The 20,000-nt window shown below is 38.5% G+C and overlaps 2 protein-coding genes across 2 annotated transcripts in view; both read left to right on the top strand.

Annotated features, from left to right (window-relative positions):
* Window positions 1-12,971, top strand: part of gabra4 (gamma-aminobutyric acid type A receptor subunit alpha4) — a 75,946-nt gene extending 62,975 nt beyond the window's left edge. Inside the window, 1 exon segment of the mRNA NM_001017822.1 lies at window positions 11,779-12,971. Within this exon segment, the coding sequence (NP_001017822.1) occupies window positions 11,779-12,315 (537 nt within the window). The 3' untranslated portion in view covers window positions 12,316-12,971.
* guf1 (GTP binding elongation factor GUF1) overlaps window positions 794-20,000 on the top strand; it is a 365,280-nt gene continuing 346,073 nt past the window's right edge. The window contains exon 1 of the mRNA XM_073922461.1: window positions 794-813. The gene's annotated coding sequence lies outside the window, so the exon portion shown is untranslated. The remainder of the gene's footprint in view (window positions 814-20,000) is intronic.

The raw sequence follows: 20,000 nt of genomic DNA, 5'->3' as shown, positions 1-20,000 counted from the left end.
GAAATATTTCTTATGTACAGTTGAAGTCAGAATTATTAGCCCCCCCTTTGAATTTTTGCTGCTTTTTTTTTATATTTCCCATATTATATTTAACAGAGCAAGGAAATTTTCACAGCATGTCTGATAATGTTTTTTCTTCTGGAGAAAGTCATATTTGTTTTATTTCGGCTAGAATAAAAGCAGTTTTTAATTTTTTAAACACCATTTTAAGGACAAAATTATTAGCCCCTTTAATCTAACTTTTTTTTTTCGATAGTCTACAGAACAAACCATCATTATACAATAACTTGCCTAATTACCCTAACCTGCCTAGTTACCCTAATTAAACCAGTTAAGCCTTTAAAAGTCACTTTAAGCTGTATAGAAGTGTCTTGAAAAATGTCTAGTAAAATATTAATTACCTTCATCATAGCAAAGATAAAACAAATCAGTTATTAGAGATGAGTTATTAAAACTATAATGTTTAGAAATGTGTTGAAGTAATCTACTCTCTGTTGAACAGAAATTGGGGAAAAAAATAAACAGGGGTTCTAATAATTCAGGGGGGCTACTGATTTCAACTGTATGCTCATCAATACTGCATTTAAGTGAAGTTTATTCATAAACTAATTTCGGGAGGATCACGTACTTATGATTTATCACGGCCGGTCTTGCATTTGCTAATCAATATCTTTCAATCATACGAGCCCTAAGCTACTATAAATAGTCACAGTTTTCAGTTCACTTCATCTTCGTTTGGAAGAAACCCCTCTCCTCCCCTTTTCTCCTCCTTTACCTCTGATTGGGCGGCACGGTGGTCCAGTGGTTAGCACTGTGAGCCCCACAGCAAGAACACTGCCAGCCCTGGTTCCACAGGACCAGTGGGTGTTTCTGTGAGGAGTTTGTATGTTCTCCCCGTGTCCGCGTGGGTTTTCCCCGGGTTCTCCGGTTTCCTCCCACCATCCAAAGACATTCAGCATACATAACAATCAAGCTTTTATCTAACCCCTCGTGTTCCGTTAGCTACCGCAGCAGGGGAGTTCTGAGATCCACCGAGCTCAGGCTCCCCTCTCCCTCTGCCAACGGGAGGAAGCCCCGGGCTCGAGAAGCCCTTGAGCTCGGGGCTCTCTCCCGGGACAGCATGCCAAACAAGCTTTTATAAATCATCAGCTAAGTGTGAACTCTTGAATTGATTTTAAAAATACATATAAAACAGGGAACTGGAAAATATTATTTAAATGATTCACTGATCACTAATCACTGATTTATTTATTTTTTTCAACTACTCACATTTAAATAAAACTGTGCATAAACACTATTTAATTCTTTTGCTATTAGCAAAAGAAAATAGAATAAAGTGATCTCCAAAAACAACTACTTTTTGATGGTAAATAAATGTGTAAAAAGATTAAAGTTTTTTTTGTTTGCTTATTTTTTCGTTAAAATTATTTAATTGTACTCAAGTAATGTACAAATCCACAAAAACAATGCTGAAGTACAGTAATCAAGTACTTTACGCCTCTGCATCTCATTCCATGCTATGTTGAGATTTTTAATTCCGATTTGCTAGAATTAGTGTGACGAAACTGTTCAACGCACAGGTAGCAGAGCTTTTCTCATAACTACAATACTATACACTCACCGGCCACTTTATTAGGTACACCTTACTAGTACCGGGTCAGACCCCCTTTTGCTTTCAGAACTGCCTTAATCTTTCATGGCATAGATTTAACAAGGTACTGGAAATATTCCTCAGAGATTTTGGTCCATATTGAGATGATAGCATCATGCATGTGCTGCAGATTTCTTGGCTGCTTATCTATGATGTGAATCTCCCATTCCACCACATCCCAAAGCTGCTCTATTGGATTGAGATCAAGTGACTGTCGAGGCCAATTGAGTACAGTGAACTCATTGTCATGTTCAAGAAATCAGTCTGAGATTATTCGCGCATTATGACACGGCGTGTTATCCTGCTAGAAGTATTCATCAGAAGATGGGTTCACTGTGGTCATAAAGGGATGGACATGGTCAGCAATTATACTTTAGGTAGGTTGTGGCATTGACACGATGCTCAATTGGTACTAATTGGCCCAAAGTGTGCCAATAAAATATCCCCCACACCATAGCACCACCACCACAAGCCTAAACCATTGATACAAGGCAGGATGGATCCATGCTTTTATGTTGTTGATGCCAAATTCTGACCCTACCATCTGAATGTTATCGTGACCCATTAGATCAGGCAACATTTTTCCAATCTTCTATTGTCCAATTTTGGTGGGTCTGTGCCAATTGTAGCCTCAGATTTCTGTTCTTAGCTGACAGGAGTGGCACCCAGTGTGGTCTTCTGCTGCTGTAGCCCATCTGCCTCAAGGTTGGACGTGTTGTGCATTCAGAGATGCTCTTCTGCAGACCTCAGTTGTAACAAGGGGTTATTCTCTGGCGTCAACAAGGCATTTGCGCCCACAGAACTGTTGCTACAATGGATATTGTCTCTTTTTTAGACTATTCTCTGTAAACCCTACAGATTGTTGTGTGTGAAAATCCCAGTTCATCAACAGTTTCTGAAATACTCAGACCAGCCTGTCTGGCACCAACAACCATGCCACGTTCAAAGTCACTTAAATCCCCTTTCTTCCCCATTCTGATGCTCGATTTTAACTGCAGCAGATCGTTTTGACCGGTTGCTGCCATGTGATTGGCTGATTAAAAATTTGCGCTAACAAGCTGTTGGACAGGTGTACCCAATAAAGTGGCTGGTGAGTGTACATACTGGAGATGAAAAGTTGTGTATTATTTGCTTTTGGAGAAAACTAAATAACAGCTAATGTGGATTCCAGGAGGTCACTCAGCCAATCGTGTAACACCATTATCTTCGGTGTCTAGCATTCACAGTTATGACAAATGGAAGTGTCGCAGACAGTGTGTCAATCCAATTGATATAACATAAGGTCAAATTAAATTTGTTTTACGTGTTAAAATTATGGATGAAAATTTCGAATTCAGTGTGCAATAACCTTTATTCTGATTGGTCCACTGCTTTGGAGCTGACATTGTTGAGTGATGAGTGTAAATGTTTAATTGACCTAAATTGCATTGCATTAAGTGTTGTTTTAGCTTCTTTAAAATGCAGCGTGAGGTGCTGCAAATGATGAGAGATGCAAACGTAAGGGTCATACATATATATATATATATATATATATATATATATTTATTTTATTTTATTTTTATTTATTTTTTTTTTTGTCCAAATTTTAGCTTAGAAAAACAGTGGAAAGGTACCCCACTGGAATAGATAAATGTGTTCTATGCGAATGCCCCCTTACTGGTCTTGCAGCTTGCAAATAAATGGCACCATCAACAAGCGCAATTCATTCCCAGTGAATTCCCTCTTGTGTTTTTATATGCTTGATCTGAACCCATTAAAGGACATTAAGAGAAAATCCCAATATGGAGCAATTTAAGCCTGTGTGTGCTTGCTGACCGGAGAACAGCCACGGATTAATGAGCTGCCTTTAATAGGTTTCCCTGTTCCGGGAAAAAAAACGGAAGAGAAAATGTTATTTTGCTGGACAGACAGAGAGCTGAGAGCGAGAAAGCAGGCAGAAGATACAAATGATCTGGGATATGATGTAAACTCAGCTTTATGGACTCAATCCTTCTCAATCCTTGTTTCCGATTACAACATCTGTTAAGATTTCATCTGTTCAACCTGCGGACACTTTGATATTCCGTGAGGCTCTGGGAACTGTGGCTGCGTCCGAAACCGCATACTTCCATACTGCATAGTATGCTAAAATCAGTATATGAGCCAAGTAGTATGTCCGAATTCATAGAATTCGAAAAACAGTATGCGAGAAGTACCCGGATGACTAACTACTTCCGGCGAGATTCTGCAGTGTGCATCCCATGCATGCTGCGATATCCCATGATGCCCCGTGAGCGAATTCATGAATGGGAGTAAAGCTACGCAAATTACGCAGGTACGTCACGTGACTATGTCAAAATGGCGGATGTAGTACGTCCGAATTCCATTCATACTTTTCACATTCATACTGTATAGAACGTACTTTTCTAACGGCCGAGTAGTACGTTTAAATTCAAATGCAGTACGTACTAAGCAGACGGTTTCAGATGCAGCCTGTTTTTTTTGTTTGTTTTTTTTTTGTTTTTTAAGTTTTTTTTTCTCGTACAAATATGTAAACAAATCATAAATCAAGACTAAAATTTTGAATGACCTAAACTTCAAAAAAAAAAAAAAATTAAGTTAAAAATAACTAGTAACAATAAGTTAAGTAATAATTGTTAAAATAAGAAAATGTACATTTAATCTGTTAAAAAACTGTAAAAAAAAATCATTTATTTACAAAAATATTAATGTATTCATTAAATTATCTTTCTTCTAAAGTAAATGTATCTTGATTTCAAGGATTATTTAATATAATATCAGTGTGATGTGGCTGTATATCGGCACTGGTGGGAGGCGTGTGTTGCCTTAGTGTTCCACCAGTGACAAAATACAGCCATATCGCATTGCTACGAGTGTGATATTGCATTTATACAACAATTCGATGACATAATCATGTATATAAAAAAGAAAATCAAACACGGAGAGTCTCAAAAATCCTTTTGTATGAGGAACTACTTTCTTTAGCCATTCATTCACATCTGCAGCTGATGGTCAGAACAGCAGAAACCATTTGCTTAAAAACACGTCACTTGGTATTTAAAAGATTCTCTAGCATAATGTCTAAAGTGATGACAGAACAGGTGATTTTGCTCACATTGTAAGATTATAAGGCTGAATCAGTCCACAGAGATTTTGCAGTACTTGCAATCGGGAAATCACAATAATTAAAGCAGGAAAAGCCAAAGCAAAGCAGACACTACTAGATTACTATGGCAAAAATACAGCACTACAATATACAAAAGAGAGAAATCGATTTGAAATGTCACCTGTTTTATAATGATTTTATCAGCTTTTGTAGTTTGAAATACAAAAAGAAAACACTGGCTGCGTCCGAAACCACTTACTACTTAGTATGTACTGCATTTGAATTTAAGCGTACTACTCGGCCTTTAGAAAAGTAAGTTCTACAGTATTAATGTAAGAAGTATGAATGGAATTCGGATGTACTACATCCACCATTTTCATGAAGAACATTCATGAATTCTCTCCCAGGCATCATGGGATAGCGCAGTGTTTATGGGATGCGCTCTTCAGAATCTCACTGGAAGTAGTAAGTCATCCGTGTACTTCTCGCATACTGACTTTTGAAATCTATGAATTCGGACATACTACTCGGCTCACATACTGATTATAGCAAACTGTGTAGTATGGAAGTATGCGATTTCAGATGCAGCCACTGAGTTTTTCTCTCCTAACGCCCCATTCACACAGGGCTTCAGCGTCAACGCTTAACTGAAGGCATGTCTGTAGTTGGGGCTGAAACGATCGTCATAGAAGCGTCAGCCAATGAAATTCAGTCAGCAATAGGCCACTGTCTAGCTGGTGTATTTGCATACAGCGATCTGATTGGCTGACGCTTTCGTTGCCGCTTAAAAAGTTGAGCTAGTCCAACTTCTGCAGCGAGCAACGACTCTGAAGCTGCGCTGATGGATCCACACTGCTGTTCGGCAACGCCTGACGTCACCCATTCAAAGTGAATGGGAAGCTTTGATGCTGACGCCCCGTGTGAATGGGGCTTAAGGGCTTATTATGTGGTCTTTGTTGCCATCTTGTGGCAAAACCTTCTTTGCTCTGCTTAGTATAAAGGGCTGATGTCCGCCGATCGAAATTATAAATATTTAAAATAGGCACCATCCTTATAAATAAACTGCATAGTTGCGTCTAATCTACATTCTCGCCTGAAAGCCTCAAAAGTACATTATGTTGTCCAACAGCTGCAATATTCCTCAAACTGTAGTGAGTTTCTTGGTCTGCTGTCACTCTATGTGGGCGGAGTAATACACAAAAGCAAAGAGGCTGTAAGAGTGCTGTTATTGCAGAATATTGCACGGCTATCAGCCAATTAGATTCGAGAATGAGACAGAACTGTATATATATATTTGCACATACACACAAACAAACATAAGTGAAATAACGTCAAAATGTTGGTCAAAATGAAGTTGGTTTGTGTCTAAACTAATAAAATAAATAAATATCTGTCAATAGGGTAAGAAAACTATTCATTAGTTCATTCATTCATTTCATCATATTTCAAAACATATAAATGTGTATATATATATTACATATTTATCCTGTTAAAGTTAATGTATCATGATTTCAAAGATATTTCAAATATTTGTGTGGCAAAACAATACAAAGAACATTATTTATTTATCCATATAATGTTGTGTAACTTACAGTATTTAATTAACGACTGTAAATTTCAATTTCAATTCAACAATTGCAATTTAAAACTCATGTTTTCTGATTATTGTAAGATGTTTCAATGCATTTTATTTAATTAATTATAGTGTGCCACTAAATATTTGATGTTATTTCAGTTAAATATTTGTCACAGAGAGCTCTCTCTCTATTGACAGATCCTTTATATCTCTCCTCACAGCTTGCGCTAACATATTTTCCACACACCACGAGACACCAATTACACTTTGCCAACTGTTCGTTCCTCAGAGGAAACGGTGAAAAATATCCGGTTGAAACGGGGCCACCAGGTCCAGAGAGACAAAGAAGATCTCATATCACTTATAAATCAGCTTACATGTTAATCTAATGTATAAAAGGACACTCAATGTGCAATCAAACACAACTATCATCTTTATATTACTGATTTTGTGCGATTTATATTCATATGCAAACACAAATGTTCAGCTCTGTCTTTTCTGTTGATGTTTTATGGGCTGATTATGCCACATTTACTAAACAGGGCAAATTAGTATGAGAGCACAAGCCCATGAAAGCACCCATGAGAGTGGAAGGTTTTTGTGCATAAAACCAGTGCAAATTAGCTCCAAACATGCAAAGTTTATGACAATAATAGGTTAGAGGTAATTTAGCATTTATAAAGGTACAGAATAGGCTAAAGTTTGCTTTTAAGGGACAAAAATAGATGTAAACTGACCCTTCACATTGCTTAATTTAAATACGTATAGTAGGACAGCAGAATGTGTGGATATATATTAACTACTTATTTAAAATAAGCTAAATCAACACAATTCTTCGCTGTTTTTGGTACGGCTTAATTGTTATGTTCAATCCATTTAAACTTGTAAAAACAATTAGGCAAATTAAATTTATTTGTGTTGTGACCATACCTGTCAACATTGGGATGTGAAAATAAGGGATTCCCCCCATCTACACCTACCCCAACCCTTAACCCAACCATCACAGTTATTAAAGGGCCACGAAACCAGCCTGTTTCAGCAGAGTGTTTTCACACCTCTAGTTTGGAAAAAGTCAGGAAAGAGTCCAGCTCTGTAGTTATCTTCATAGAAAGATAAAAAAATATGGGAAACCTATACGGGATGATAACGATTGCAAAATATAGGAGAATCCCAGAAAAAAACGAGAGGGTTTGCAGGTATGGTTGGGACAACATGAAGGAATTGTGTGGATCCTGGTATACAGTGCTCAGTATATATATATATATATATATATATATATATATATATATATATATATATATATATATATATATATATATATATATATATATATATATAGTACTCCTCACAAATCTCTCCGAGTTTACATTTAGCTTATGATTGATTATAAAGCTTGTTTGGCATGCTGTCCCGAGAAGAGAGCTCAGAGCTTATAAGTTTCTCGAGCCCAGGGCTCCCTCCTGTTTGCAAGGCGAGAGGGGAGTTTGAGCTTGGGTAGATCTCGAGAACTCTCCCCCTGTAATAAACAGATAGTGATTGCTCTTAAGAGATAACTGCTTACTAGCATGTCTATGGTGCTGATCTGGATTAGTCAATTAACTTAAATTGCATGTTTTTGGACGGTGGGAGGAAACCAGGGGGCCCGTGTGTAATTTGCATATATTTCTATGTATAAGAATTCTATAAGGCTTTGAAAACATGCCAGCTTTTTTGTAATTTCATAAAGAAATATTGTCATATAATGTCATATTTGTTTTACTCAAACACGCATAGCTGTACTGTATATCATAAATCCAGAGAAAATGTTTGTTAATGTTTTCCATATTGGTGTAATTACAGAAGACAGAGAGTTTCAGCTAATGTGTTTCAGTTATCATTACTGGGATGGAAAACTCATCAAAATACACTCAAAAACAGGAACTCACAATCCCTTTACAATCTCCCTCAATGATATCATTCATAAACACTCATGCACGCATTCACACATTATGGTGGTTTATGCGGAGTCTTTATAGTCTTTATGTATTTTATACTATATATATATATATATATATATATATATATATATATATATATATATATATATATATATATACCGGCGAAATACGAAATATTCCTTAGGGATTTTGGTCCATATTAAGGGGTCCATACATGTATTAGACTACAGTGAACTATATATACACACTGCTTGCATATATATTATGTCAAAACACAATTTTATTTTGGATGCAATTAATCATGAGTAATCTTTTCCCAACGCACACACACACACACACACAAACATTATATGGCCTTACCCCACCCCTAATGGCATTTTTTTTTAAATATCAAAAGCATTTTTAAAGTGTTTTGAATTATGAGGACACATGGAAAGTCCTCATAAACCACATTAACATTTATACCCAAGTCAAATCAATAGCTATGACTCCTTCCGCCTATTTTTATGTGCATTTTGCATGTGCGCATAAAAAAAACTGGTTGATTGAAACGCCAAGATGCGCATAAATTTAGAAAATGCACATAAAAAATGTATGCACATAACTGAGTAGGATAAACTTTTTATTCGAAAAGAAAAGATGCGCATAAACTGCGATGGAAACACTTTTACCGCATAAAACTCCAGCATGCGTATTTAAAAAAGTCATGTGATTTTGTTATAAGAGCATTTGATGATTAAAATGTGTTTGAATGGACAAACCGTCAGACTGAACACACCGTAAAACATCTGTAATTTTGTTTTGGCCATTCTAAAATGCTTTACTGTTTCAGTATCAGTGTTGTTAAATTATTAATGACCTGCAGAATCAAGAGCGTCTGTGCTCCGCATCTGGCACCTTCAAACGCCACCACGTGTTCAGTGTCAGGATTGCCTTCTGAGGCGCAAGTCATTTATTAGATGAAGTAAAGATTGACGCAGCTTCTCCTACTGCAGCAGTTTCAGCTTTTACTGTTTATATTCGGCGCCAGTTAATCAGGAAGTGACGATTTTGTTCGCTTTGACTTGTTGGATGGAAACACTGCTTAATTTGCACGTCTTTTATGCGATAACCCAGTTTTAAGCATAAAGTTCTTTCGCATTTTTAGATGGAATCATAGCTAATGTCATAATACAAATTTGTGTCCTCATAAACCATTATTACTTATACACACACTTGTACAGCTATCTTTATGGGGACTTCCCATAAATGTACTGGTTTTACTCTGCCCTACACCTAAACCAACCCTCGAAAGAGATGATCTGCATGCTGACATTTTCAAAATGCTTCATCTGCTGTGATTTATGAGTTGTTTTCCACATGGGGACCTAAAAATGCTCATCAAGGTCAAAGTTGACTGGTGATGCTCTACTTTGACGAATACATGATAGACTTGTCCTCTTGTCCTTGTTGTTTATGTGTAAAAAGCTGTTTCTAGAAAAGCTCCTCCTCCTCCACACACACACACACACACACACTCCCACAGACAGCACTCCATCTGATCTGAAAAGCTCAGCGATGGTGACGTCTGTTCAGACACGTGCTCACAGCATGACGCTCTCCGCTCGCAAACTCACGGCTCATTTAAAGGCCATCAACAGATATTTTATTCATGCAAAAGAAAGGCTTCGTTGTTTGGGCTGCGGTGAAATGTTTGTGAATGCGCTCTGTCAGAGAATGTTGTGAAACTATTATTTTGAACTGAAATTCATGTTACATTATGTTTTAGTAGATTTATTTTGTTATTATTATAAGTTATTATTAACTTATTTTGTTATTAAAGCTGTTATTATTTATTATCTTTTAAAGCTGCTGTCATCAATCACTTCAAGTTCAAAATGTACTGTAAACTGGGTTGCCAGATCCTAGAAAATATCCCAGAACTCAAAACGCACCCAAGAGAAATTAAAAGTAGCCAATTTTTTTTCCTTCATCCAGAGTTGCTGGAGTCCAACAAAGGGAACTGTTTATCATATTTTCTCTGATATTTTGTAATACATGCAGTATACTTGTAGATAACTAGGGGTGCAACAAAACAGACTTCTCACGGTTCAGTTTTAGGGGTCACGGTCTCGGTTCGGTTTGTTATGTTTGGTTTGGAAAGTGTCCCTATAACTTTTGTGCACACTAATGGGACATTTAATCACAGGGAGCCTTGTTTCAGCTCATGGACATACATTCTAACATGAAGAGCATTTAGAGAGTAGTTAAAAGAAAGAACATTCAAAATGATTAGGCCTCCTTTTATTCTTTTTCAAATCTTTTCTAAATAATGTTTAACAGAGCAAGGAATTTTTCACAGTATGTCCTATAATGTTATTTATTTTGGAGAAAGTCTTTTTTGTTTTATTTCGGCTAGAATAAAAGCAGTTTTAATTTTTTTTTTTCTTCCATTTCTTGGGTCCAAATAATCTGAAAATGAGCGCTTTTGACTTCTCCCTCAGCCTCCCGCTGGCCTGCAGGTAACCACGCTAGTGAATGCTGCTCTCTCATTGGCTGTAGTTGATCTCTGATATTATTATTAGTCATAACTCATTTCACAAGGCAGGATTTGAATCGCCGACAGCTTCAGATGTTTAGCACGCCAAATATCTGACAGGCATCGGCAACTCATTGGCGATTCGTATCTTTGATAGTTTACACTATGTGATTGTCACGTGAACAAGCACCGATTTATCTGTGATTTCAGGTATTGTCAGAAATTTCTCAAAACCTGTAGGCAAGTCAAAATCGTGGCTAAAATCATGCAGTCTTAAATCGGCATTAGGTAACTAATTATTTTTATTGGAACTTCAACTTTGCTTTGGCTTAGTCTCTATTTCCAGACATCCCAAGTCTCCCGAAAGTATATGCATATGCATAGAGACTCCTGGATGCCCAAAAACAAATGATAATCTCCTGGAAACCCCCCTACCACCCCTCTCTCTCTTCAAATACGTTGCGCACCTCAAACCCCCCAAGCCCCACTCTTCAGATACGTTCCGTAAGACCACCTTCCCTCCCTGCCCCCAATTTCCGTCAAATTATCTATGTCCCCCTGCCGGAAATGACTTTTCCCAACTTGGGATGTCTGTATTTCGGAGGTCCACACAGCGGAATAAACCACCAACTATTCCAGCATATGTTTTACACAGGTGATGTCCTTCCAGCCGCAACACAGTACTGGGAAACACCCATACACACTCATACACACACATATATCATACACTACAGCCAAATAGGTTCATCCAATTCATCTACACTGCATGTCTTTGGACTGTGGGGGAAACCAGAGCACCCGGAATTGCCAACAGAAATGCCATACGGTCCAGCCGAGATTCGAACAGGCAACCTTCTTGCTGTGAAGCTAACCACTGAGCCACTGTGCCGCCCATTGCAACTTTAGATGCATTATGCTGACAGTAATAGTGATCTTTGATTTGCTTTTGTGCACTACATTAATGTTTTTTTTTTCTCTTCTACCCAACAGCAAAACTCGGACACCAACGGCAACCTGCGGAAACGTGTCAACTCCAACATTCAGCCTCAAGCAGAGTCCAAGAAAACCCAAAGAACCGAAGCCCCAAGCAAAAGCGGCGCATCCTCGTCCAAACCAACTCTGACCAGCCAATCATCTTCCACCTCAGAAGGTACCAGCAGTTTCTCCAGCCAATCGCGTCTTAGCCCCAGTTCCGCCAGCCAATCGAATGCAGCCGCTTCCTCCTCCTCTGCCTCAAAGACCACGCCTCCGGCTCCACCCTCTACACCCACAGTTCCTGACAAACCATCGCCCGGGACGACCCCCGCAGGCTCCGCCCCTCTTCACCACCTCCTCGGGCCTAAATTAGAGAATATCAAAAAGAAAGAAGCAAAGGCTCAACCTCAGCCTGCCGCCCCTGCCACTGGAGGAGCCAGCAAGATCGACGAATATGCACGCATTTTATTCCCAGTGTCCTTCGGGGCGTTTAACATGGTGTACTGGGTGGTTTACTTATCCAAAGACACCATGGAGGCCAAGGGAGCCTAACAAGCTTGGATGTTTGTACCCTTTTTTTTTTTTCTACAACAATGATATCTTAAGGATTACGTCAACTGTTGTTCCAAGCAATTCCAATTATATCACGGCAGACGAAACTGGATATTGAAAATGTACTTTTTTTTGGATTATCAAAAGGGCCGTACACAAGATTAAGCATGTGGATATATTATACTAAGTAAAAATCGTTTAATTAATACAAACAGAAATACTATCCAAGCAATCTCTCACTGGAATGAATCTTAGACTTCTTTGTTGTCTGTTCGAAGAGCCATATTTCCAGTCTGTCCTGTTTATCGCTGGACACACTGAAGAAGAAACAATACAACTGAATGGAAAAACCAATACCAGGGGTCTGTTCAGTCTATTTTTATATTGAGACCCTTCCAGAGGAATCCTTCATCGGGAAACCCAACGGATTTGAACTGATCTGCCAAGAAGACGTATTTCTGACGTAATACGCAACATATTTCTTTCGTAATTTCAAACCGCGTCACGATGTATGTAAACTATCAGGCATGAATGGCATATCTATGCTGCGATCTCTCCCTGAGAGCAAATGTTGGAACGGAGCAAGTCCTGATTGCTGAATAACATATGCATGTCTTTTATTTTTTAAAGAGACTTAAAAACGAAAAAAAAAAAAAGAAACTGTCGTTTTAGATTAAGTCGTTAAAGCACAAACGATGCATTTTTTTCTCTCTTTGTTTTTAAAGTTGAATGGCTTGATTTTAGTTTAGTTCCATTGGGGTTTCGTTTTATTACTATTATTATTATTATTATTATTATTATTATTATTGGAGTATATTTTTGTCTTATAGCTGATACATTCTTCACATTCTCCTCACGTGTGACACAAGCGAATGAAGCACATGCCGCACATGGTCCAGATGGTTCTGGAGTCGTTTACAACAGTCAGAGGGTCAAACAGACTGATGTTGTCATAGAAAAACTGCAGGACGATGACAAAAATCTCCACCAATCTTCATAGGGCTGTTTATTATTTGTATGTATACCTAAATAACGATAGTTCGAGGTCTTCATTACCCACCAGTCATTGATTGTCATAAAAAGTCAATGCTTAAGGAATAGATTTGATGTCAAAGTCGAGAAAATGACAAATAATAAGCACCACATGAGATGACTTTCAAAGGTGTATGCTAGCTTTGTGTGAGAGAGTGAATATCGGGGCACTTACATGACAGTTTTGAACTAAAAGTGGAAAACTTTTTACGTGCTCTGTCCATAAAAATAGCATTTTGGGGACTTGGAAATGGTAACTTTTTGAAAAGGGTTTTTAAGTCTAGGTTTTTTCAAACAATACCACCATGTAAACCATAAAAAATAGAGATTACAACTTTTATCCATGTGCTATTACTTGACAACCAAAACAACAATGGTAGACTAGAGCAGTGGTTCTCAAAGTAGGGGTCGGGACCCCCTGGGGGGTCGCGGGACAATGAGAGGGGGTTGCTTGGTGATTCACAAAAATCTAATAAATTTGAATAAACTTTTATGATTACCATTGTTAATCCATAACCTACAGAAGATAAAAAATAGCTACATAAAAATTAAATATCCAAAAAAAAAAGCCATCAGCCTTTGTTTTTTTATTATTATTATTTTTTTTTTTTACATTGATTGCAACTCTTAGGATTTTTACATTAGATTAATGACAAAGCAATAGCGTCAGTGCACCAGATTTTACAGCACTAGCTAAACTTTCTGACACCGTTACAGAACTCGCGTACATTTAAAATACATACAGGACACTAAACATGGAGGATGATGTGTAAGTGGCAGTCTCCAAATTTAAACCAAGAAAAGACTTGGGATGTAACTTAAATATTGTGCCCACCAGTCTAATTAGATGAGTTAATATAAAGTAATAATAATATAAATGATATGGGACTGTTGCACTTTTTTGTGTTGTCAATATACTTGTGTTTATATAGGCTGATTGGTTTGTGTGAGTGTTGTGTGCAACGTTTGTATGATTATAACCACTTATGAAAATAGTGGGGGTCGCGAGTCATTGGCATTGTTATTTTGGGGGTCCCGGGCTGAAAAGTTTAAGAACCCCTGGACTAGAGGACTCTCACTGTGTTCCATCTTTAAAGGCTCATCCCTATGCCCTAATCCTAGTAAATATTCACCCTCCAAGACTGAAGTGTCCATCAATTGTGCTTTTCAAAATCTTTCATTTCAAACAGCCCTGCAAAGTGGCCATTTTTGAGCACTTTGGTTTGGAACGACACTTCAATATGGCAGCCATGATTGTTTTTATTCCAAAGTGCCATTCTGAGGGTGACTTATGATTGGAACACACCATGTTTTTTTATTTTAGTTTAGTTTTTTGATGAAATCATCATCTCCTAGACTTTTTTTCAGCTTTTAGCACTTTGTTGTCATGTAAATGTACCCTTACTCCTTTTCCTCCATTGACTTAAATAGGATTTGACAAGGTAATCAAATAAATAAGAGTTTCAATGGATTTGTTTTATCACACAGAGCTCTTGTATGACTCCAGAAGCATATTTTAGAGCAGTGGTCCCCAACCACCGGAACATTTGGTACCGGGCCACATAAGAAATCATAAATTATTTCTGTAGAAAACATTCCCCCCGCGGCTTGGTTTCTTCCACTCACCCCCGCCATCTCACGTGAAATGGACTATGCCAAAATCCACCATGGAGCGGGAAGAATGATCGCTGGAATATAGCTCAGCGGTGGTTGTTGATAGTTTAAAGTTATAGAACCGGTATTATAGAGTCCAAATCAGCAGAGCATTTAAGGATTGTGCATATATGTTTTTGTGCATCGCTAAGTAAGAACCCGAAATCATTGCAATATGTATCTATATGGAGTTTCACATAATCATACTCATTAGGGCTATAACATGCCAATGCATACATTTAATTCGGCTGCACGGTTGTATTATTGTTAATCCCTGCTGAAAAATCCAGCTTAAACCAGCCTAGGCTGGTTGGCTGGTTTTAGCTGGTCGACCAGGCTGGTTTTAGAGGGGTTTTGGCTATTTCCAGGCTGGTTTCCAGCCATTTCCAGCCTGGTCTTAGCTGGTCAGGCTGGGAGATGACCAGCTAAAACCAGCTTGACCAGCCTAGCCAGGCTGGGAGCCCAGCCAAAACCAGCTATGTCCAGCTTAAACCAGGCTGGTCAAGCTGGTTTTAGCTGGATTTAGCTGGTCATTTTCCAGCCTGACCAGCTAAGACCAGGCTGGAAATGGCTGGAAACCAGCCTGGAAATGGCCAAAACCCCTCTAAAACCAGCCTGGTTGACCAGCTAAAACCAGCCAACCAGCCTAGGCTGGTTTAAGCTGGATATTTCAGCAGGGTAGGTTCGTCAATTGAAATGTTTGGCACAGATGTTATGTATTTGATGCATATAAACCTTGAATGAAACATAATCAGACTGCGATAGGGTCTATGCACTGAGTTGTTCATGATTAACCTGGATGCACGAGCGCAGCAGCTGTGTTCACGTAAAGACAACCCCCCCCTCACACTCTCCCCCGGCCCACACCGGTCCGTTGTAAAATTGACAATCGTTGACTGGTCCGCGTTGATAAAAAGCTTGGGGACCACTGCTTTAGAGCTGTATTTTGGAGCTTGACATCACTTTACTAAATGAAGGTGCCAAAATATGGGGGTTTTCTTTTCAGTGATGCCACAGAGGAACTATTTATTTTCAAATTCTAAAATAACTTTTTAGTGTATTTTTGTTAGTTTTTTTTTTGAGGATGACAAGCCTTTTTATAATCTAATGCATCTTTATTCCATTCCTTAGAACCTTTTGTGCATTGAAAGGTTTTCTTTAATGTTAATAGCCATTCACAAAACCACAGATCCAACAAAGAATGTCTTTTTTTCCTTTTCATTGTATGGAAAGATTAAGAAAAACGAGAGGAGGAAAATGTCTGTAGTTTGTGTTCCAAAGTAGGAAGAAATGCTGGGTTCAGACGATGTGATGTTTGTGTCTGTTATGGTAGTCAAACAAAAAAACAAGCTAGTGTTTCTGTCAGGACGTCCCAGAGGCTGCATTGATTGTTATGTATTACTGACAGACTCTACATGAGACAAACTGACTGATTCTTCTGTCCTGATGCCATTGTTGCTCACTTAAAGGGATAGTTCACCCCAAAAAAATGACAAATCGCTTACTATTTGCGTACCCTCAAGTGGTTTCAAACATTTATGAGTTTCTTTCTTCTGATGAACATAAAAGACGTTCTGAAGAAAGCTGAAAACCCTTGACTTCCATTTTAAGAAAAGCAGATGCTGTGAAAGCCAGGTTTTCAGCTTTCTACAAAATATCTCCTTTTGTGTGTTTTTTATTTATGAGTACTTTATAAAACAGGGTTTCCGCAGGGTCCTAAAAAGTCTTAAATTCGCTGTTCTAGGTCCTAGTTATTTTTGCACAGGTCTTTTTTTTCTTTTCTTTTTTATGATTATTTATTTATTGCAGAACAAAGCCAGCATACATAGCTAGCAACAACTATATACTAGACAGGGTTTGCATTACATGAAAATACATAAAGAAAATACAAATAATAATAATAACAGTAAAATAAAGACAATAAAATAATAAATAAATAACAATACACAGAGAAAGAAAAGCTCTGGGGTGAGAATTAATTAGTTATTATATAAGACATTTTCTCAATAAAATCAGACCATGCTTTGATTATGGGGTTTAGCTCTGTTAATTCTTGCAGTGAAACGTTCCAACAGTTCTATACTTTTTAGTTCAATAAGCCACTTTTTATCTGCTGGGAATGAGGGTTCATGCCATATTTTAAATATAACCTTCTTGGCTGCAGTTAGTGCAGTATGAAATATCCTGCGTTGTGAAGTGTTTAGGTTTAGATCATAATCATCATTCAATAAACAGATATTAGGGTAGACTATTTGGGAATGAACATCTCACATAATTCTGAAATAGTTTGGAATACCTTATCCCAAAATGTACTGACATGCGGACGTTTCTGGAGACCGCGGAATACGTCCTGGCGGTTACGTACGGCTGCAGTTTTTGTTTTTGCGAATCCACAAGAGGCCGCTGTTGTGTGCTTTTTCGCACCTCAGATGCCTCTCGTGAGTGCGGTTCGCGCCCGCGCTGTTCTCGCGTGAACCCACCGGAGGCAGCTGTCCGACTGACCGGATGATTGACTGCGCGACCGGCCAATCGGCCACCCTCCTCCTTCCCTGAACACAACCAATTTTACCGATCGACCCGCCCGCCCGCCCACTTCCCTAAACCCGAGCAACAGTTTACAAAAGCCGTCCAAAAAAAAATTAAAAGCCCCGATTAATTTTTTTATTTATTTATTTTTTATTTTATTTTTTGTTTTCTACCGCGTTTTCGGATTTCACCGCGTTCTTACCCTGTCACGAAACTCGTTCACTTAATTTTTGGGATTCTGTTTTTGCCTTACCTGATTGATGGAACCACTCTTCCCCGGACTCAAAACCGGTCGCCGTGGTCGACTCCACTCTGCATATCGAGCCTGCCGACGTACACGGTGAGCTGAGTGGACAAACGGGTTGCAGCGGGAAAGCCCTCCACAAGGAGGTAAGGCAAGCGCGAAAGGGAACAGCGTCACACCGCCACGCAGCGTTCGCTTGAAAAAAATTAATGCAGCCGTACGTAGCCCCCGGGACGTATTCCGCTGTCTCCAGAAACGTCCGCGGGACTACGTTTTCAGAATGAGCTTGGGTTGTGTTTAACTGGTGCCATGAACTGAAGCCTTGGAGGACACTTGAGCATATTACTCTTACAGAGATTGTGCCTAATTGATGCCTAATTTACTTTTAAATGTTTAAATTAAACTTACTGAATGATATTAAAGTGATGTTTACACCATTTCTGCATTTTGAAATCTCGGCAACAGCTGGAGGTTTGTTGTCCACAGCATGTTGCTGCAGTGTTTACAGTGCTGGTCCTACACTTGCGGGTTTCTTCCCACCGCAGCCTCGCTTTGGTTCTTTAAAATGGCGGCCGCATGAAATAAGCGTATGGTCTTAAAAAGGTCCTAAAATTTGATCTTATGATTTCTGCAGAAACCCTGATAAAGGTTTGAAACAAGTAATAAGGGAGTAAATTGTAGGATTTTCATTGTATGGTGAACTATCTCTTAAACACCAAAACGAAATGTTGCCAGATATGTTGTAGTCTGAATACAGTATAATTCATGGGGTTTGAAAACACATCCTGTAAAGGGGAGTTTGTCTGTCTGTGAACTATCCCTTTAAGGTTTGATTCGCTGGAGAGTTGATTCTTTACTGTTCAGAATTGACCTTAAGCAGGTCGCACACCAGAAGCGCCGCTCGGCACCGCGACACGGCGCGCACATGACAGTTTAAAGGATCACACACCAGACGCGCACATTCGAATGATACTTAACATGAAACTAGTCAGATGGCGCTCTGTGGCGCGGCTGAAAAATGAACTGTGCTCTGAGCCGTGGCCGGGCGCAGCAGACAGCAGTTGACTTGCGGCTCCGGTGTGTGTATCCTGATAGAAACCTATGTTTAAAATTCTTAAATGCATGGCGCTGCGCGGCACGCCGTCGAGCGGCGCTTCTGGTGTGCGACCTGCTTTAGGAAGCAGGTTTCCAATAGATTCATTCCGTTGTTCTGTTCAAATACAGCATATGTTATACCATACAGTATATAGCACACATTTTGTTTGATTTGATCAAATCTATACAATTAATTAAATGATTCTTTGATTAATTAGAGCAAATGAGCATGTGTATTCTTAAATGTGAGCTCTGTACACGCATACATGAATATGGATGCATTGTGCGTGTATGCATGTGTATGTGTGTGTGTGAGAGAGAAAGATGCTGGAAAAAGACAGAGTGACCAGAATTCAATCTATTATTCTCCATGTTAACGAGGCAGCAGAGTTCATCTAATGAATCATTTACATTGCTTTCACCTCATTATGATGTTTCCAACACAAATGTATTGGTCATAGGGAATAACTGAATAACCTTATGAATAGTGTTTAATAAATATAGGCCTAGTATATACTGTATGTTGCTTATTTAAAAACTTCCAGAGCCCGAAGAGGTCATTATCATCATTTTTTTTTATTTCCAATTTGCTTTGTCATGATGTGGACTTGTTTTCTCTTGGATTTCTAAGTGTGTATGATGTTTTTTTAACAGCACAGTAGCTGACCTTTTGTTCATAGGTTATCATTGAAACAAATTAAAAAATCAAAATTTGTAGTGGTTCGTTTGTAGTAAGAATATGATTTGAACTGAAACAGACCCAACCTCAAAAAAGTACTGCACCTTTTGGAGTAATCCAGCTGCCATAGACCGATGTGCTGTGCATTATGGGATATGAAGGAAAATATTTGTTGACAGCGCTTTACCAACAGAGAGAGAGAGAGGAAAACATTACCTGATGGATCATTGGTAATATTTCCGCAAGATGACCATGTCGCAGTTTAGATAAATTAATTCACACCTCCTCCTATAGTGACGTGCGATTCATTAAAACATTGTTTTCCAGCCCCGGCCACACTTCATACTCAAAATGCTTTTTCTTTCCTTCTGTCCTTCTTTCTTTCTTTCTTTCTTTCTTTCTTTCTTTCTTTCTTTCTTTCTTTCTTTCTTTCTTTCTTTCTTTCTTTCTTTCTTT

This window comes from Danio rerio, chromosome 14 (genome assembly GCF_049306965.1).
Source record: "Danio rerio strain Tuebingen ecotype United States chromosome 14, GRCz12tu, whole genome shotgun sequence".
In the NCBI taxonomy this organism is placed as follows: Eukaryota; Metazoa; Chordata; class Actinopteri; order Cypriniformes; family Danionidae; genus Danio; species Danio rerio.
Note: the sequence above shows the minus strand (reverse complement) of the source record. Positions and strands in the feature narration are given on the sequence as shown.